Genomic DNA, 4,168 nt, shown 5'->3' with positions numbered 1-4,168 from the left:
CGACGTCGTGCACCACTAATGCCCCATTCTGGCCGAAACCCACGTCGAAAGAAGTCTGTACCACAGCCCACCCTTCATGTCACACCCCGTACTGCGGTATTTGAGGTATAATAAATAAATAAATAAATAAATAAATAAATAAATAAATAAATAAATAAATAAATAAATAAATAAATAAATAAATAAATAAATAAATAAATAAATAAATAAATAAATAAATAAATAAATAAATAAATAAATAAATAAATAAATAAATAAATAAATAAATAAATAAATCAAAGCCAAAAAACACGGACTGCACAGTCCTGTCATAGCAGTGTGCAAGCAACTTCTTGGTATCAAAAATCATTCTGTTCGCTGTAAAAAAAAGAGTTTTTATTCCTGACACTTCTTTGCATGTACAACATAGATAGAGGGTGCTGCCATGTGGTTCTCTCCGCTCAGAAACGATAAAACCTCCTTAGAAATGTCATTTCTAAGACATTGTTGATCAGATGGTTCAATAATCGAGGCTGCAGGGTTCAAGGAGACTTGCATGTCTGAAAAAAAATAACGATTTTAGTATAGCTCCTGATCCAAGGCCCACACGATCAAGAGTTTCCAAGGCGAAAGTCTCAGCAATTACGGTGACGCTGCGAAGAGAGCAGTGCTCATGTGAGCTATTTCGCATGAACGTAACTTGCTATTCTGCATGAACGTAACAAAAAGCTTTGTGATACAAATTTCAAAATCAATTCTGAATGGCACCGTTCCCACCCGTTTCTACTACAACACACGTTTTCACAACAATTTTGAGCCGCATGTTTTGATAATAACCTAATTTGAGGTAAAATCAGCACTGCATTACAAGCACGCTACGTGGACTTACCAATATATTCTTCAAACTTTTCGTAGTTGGGCTGAACGTACAGCAGTTCGCAAGTGTTGGCAATCAAGGAAGCAGCAGTTACAATGTCTTTAACGTAAGACAACCTCTCTTTATCGCTGTCCAGGTCCTGGCTTTTTGGAGTATATCCTTCGAAGAACTGAAAATTGGAAACAAAAACTTGGGTTTAAAGGGAAAGTTCTTCCCGTTAAAAAAACTTTGAAAGAATTACCGGTTCTAACATTTCAAAAGTACCAGCGCGTATGCCAGAAGCTCTCCTAGATACCTTCCGCAGTTTCTTAAGAAGGAATGCTTCCGAGAATGCTGAGGAAGCTTTACCCAATATCCATCTACGTAGTAGCATTTTATTTATGAATCAAGAACAAGGGCATGCGTAAATACGATTTAAAATCAGGGAACGGGCGAGGTGAAGCAAGCACTTGGTTTTAAAGTTCTAGCGTGAAGAGGCTTGGAGTTATTGAAAACAAAGTAATGCTTCGGTCTGTTATCGCGATATTATGATGCGTGAAATAGTACTTCCTCGGGCTGCCTTGTTTAATGCAAGTCTAAAAAAATACAAACATAATTATCATTACCGTCAATAGCGTCCCAAAGATGTCAGCGGTTCGTTGGCATGTATTTTCTTAAACATTCATTGACATAAAAAGAGATGGAGTTTGTTAACTCGGCAGTGCGAGACAACGCCAATTAACGCTAAACAAATCGACGCCACCAAAAAAACGTACATGAGAGAACGGTCTCCAGCGGTCCAGCTTTGCGAGGTTTCTCCAGAACATCTTAGTGGGTGACCACGCCGGGAAGACCAGAAGACATTCGCCAGAAGGAGTGAGCAGCTTGGAGATGTTTTTCATTGCCTTTTCTTGATCGTTGCTCCAGTTGAGACAGAAAAAAGAGTAGACACGGTCGAACTTGCCGAACGTTTTGACAAAATTGTCGACTTCTTCACCGATGTTTAAAAACTCGAACTCAATATGGGCATGCCCACTGTTCTGTCGTGCGTATGCCAACATATCCTCTGAAGCGTCAACGGCGACAATCCTTCGACAAGGGAGACAACGCGGCAACAGGCAATCCCGAGTAAAGTCCCCTGTACCGCAACCCAAATCTAAGAATTGCATTTGGCTTGTGTCCCTTGGCCTGAACGTCATTTGGAGAAGGTCCAGAGATCTGAGGTTCAGTGCCCGCTGCCAACTGTTGCTTTCAGCATATAGCGGTGAGTTGTACCTCGGATTCTTCACTAAACCGTCACTCATCATTGTTCACGTCCTCGTTGTAGCGACAACAGAATTTCTGGAAAAATGTTAGAAGATGTGGTGAGTAAAAGAAAAGTACAGTCTACTACCAGAAATGCTGAATGATTTCAAAGGATCGGGTGTGCTTTATGAACTCGTTGGTTCTGTATTTATACCCACAGTATTTATTTCTCCATTTCAATTCCACTTAATATTGCGGAAACAACGAGTTTGACAGTTTTTCTTTATTTCGTCTTCTGGTTTTAGATATATGATGGCTGTAGTAGAGACAGAGAGAAGAGCTGAAAAACTGTCCACATGCTGAATGCGGGCTTTACTGGTCCATTAATTTTCGTCGGCTCCTTTCAGATCTTTGACCGGTTGTATTTTTGTAACAGGTGTCGAGGCACAGTAAAAATGTCCTACAAATCACCATGTCAGCATACCTTAAGAACCCATTACTTCTATTACAGAACTCTCCCCTATAAATATACAAAGCCCGTAGCTTTTCAACACATTGAGCTAATTTTTCTTTCTCCTTCCCAAGATCCTCAAGCTATTGGTGACAGTTTCACTTCCCTAAAAGGTTGTTTCGTAGTTGGGCAACTTGGACTTTCCCTTTTTATCCAAGTGAAAACGTTTTAGACTCTATAAAATGTACTTCAATGTACACGGACTCAGAATACTGATTTCAAGATATGGACTTCTATTAAATGCGACTGCGGGGTATTTAAACGCATTCTTAAAAACATCCGCTTAGCTGGTGAAGCAACCATTCCCAGCACAAGATTGTTTTGATTGTCATTTGCTGCATTCGTAACAGGTAAAAATAGTCGGGTAATCGTAAGGAAATACGGAACCTGAATGTCATTTACTCATTCTTGCGTGTACATCGTGATATGCTCGCACCCACCTGACCTGTCATTGGCTGCCATTTGTCAAGTCAGATTTCAGTTAACGTTTTCTACCTTTGGTTGTTAAACTGACTACAGTAAATATTTCTACTAGAAGAGTGCTTGCGTCTAAAAAGCAACAAAAGCTCAAAAAGGTTTGAAATATGTGCCCTAGTTATTACGGAACGCCTGTAAAGGTTGTCTGGTTTTTGTATTAGACCACCACCTATTATTTCCTACTCAAAGCGAAGATGTACCAGAAGGAAGTAAATTCCAACACGCCACGATTACAGATACTGGCTTTAGTTGTAAATATTGGTTGTCCTTTGTCGTTTTAAAAGTGTGCAGATTGATGAATGGATTTTTATTCCCACAGATATGCCGCAAAAGCCGCGCCTGCCTGCCATACCGATCACATGAAAACTATTCGTAATTTAAAAGCCGCCCGCGAACATCCAAGCTTGATATAACACCTCGACAGGTGCTATTACATATCAACAGGAACAACATAGCTGTACTGACAATCACGCTAGAAGATACAGCGAAGACGCTCACATAGAGGGGAAATGTCATTGGCGAAACGCAATAATTGGCGGTTAAGAGTAGCGTACACTGTAAATAGGGTAATCGCAGGGGAGAAATTTTCTCTAGCTGCAATGAATTAACCTTGGTAATGATACTCCTAAGTTTAGGCCTTATAGCCCAGATAAAAAAAGCAGCGGGTGCTAAGACATTATGTAAGAAATCTAAAATTCTACGCTGGAACAGATTTGCTGCAAGAAGCCAAGAAAGAAGTCAGGTTGCAATCTTACCAACACTCAATAATTATTGTTCCTTTCCCGCCGATAATGCCTCAGCTAGGCGTTAGGTCCAGAATGCACAGTGTCGTCGAAATTGTAACTTTCAAATCTGCCCACACTTGGACGCTTGATCAGCCGTTGGGGCGGTGGTACAATGAATGAAGGTTGGCAGCAAGGTTCCTGTTTGCGATGCGCTGCTTATTAGGTTTTAACCTCGTAGCCCAGGTGTTTTTGATTTCGCGTGAAACTCGCTATTCGGAGCGAGGTTACTTAAGCGGGTAGACATCGTAGCTGCTTATTTGCGTTTATGATATATTTTTTTGTTCTAGAGGTGACACATCCTGCAGTCGTTCTTGG

At 40.4% G+C, this 4,168-nt stretch overlaps 1 protein-coding gene across 1 annotated transcript; it reads right to left on the bottom strand.

Moving 5' to 3' along the window:
* Positions 1 to 375: 375 nt before the first annotated feature.
* Positions 376 to 3,949, bottom strand: LOC144143410 (juvenile hormone acid O-methyltransferase-like). The gene is made up of 4 exons (XM_077675168.1): positions 3,824 to 3,949; positions 1,612 to 2,176; positions 869 to 1,025; positions 376 to 539 (listed from the first exon to the last, which is right to left on the bottom strand). The coding sequence occupies exons 2-4, from the start codon at positions 2,140 to 2,142 to the stop codon at positions 376 to 378; spliced, it is 852 nt and encodes a 283-aa protein (XP_077531294.1). The 5' UTR covers positions 2,143 to 2,176; positions 3,824 to 3,949.
* Between the last annotated feature and the right edge of the window lie 219 nt (positions 3,950 to 4,168).

The sequence above is a fragment of the Haemaphysalis longicornis genome, unplaced genomic scaffold (assembly GCF_048455015.1).
Source record: "Haemaphysalis longicornis isolate Haplotype H1 unplaced genomic scaffold, Haemaphysalis longicornis Haplotype H1 scaffold_6, whole genome shotgun sequence".
NCBI lineage: Eukaryota > Metazoa > Arthropoda > Arachnida > Ixodida > Ixodidae > Haemaphysalis > Haemaphysalis longicornis.
The sequence above is the reverse complement of the archived record's forward strand: the minus strand, read 5'-3'. Positions and strand labels throughout refer to the sequence as shown.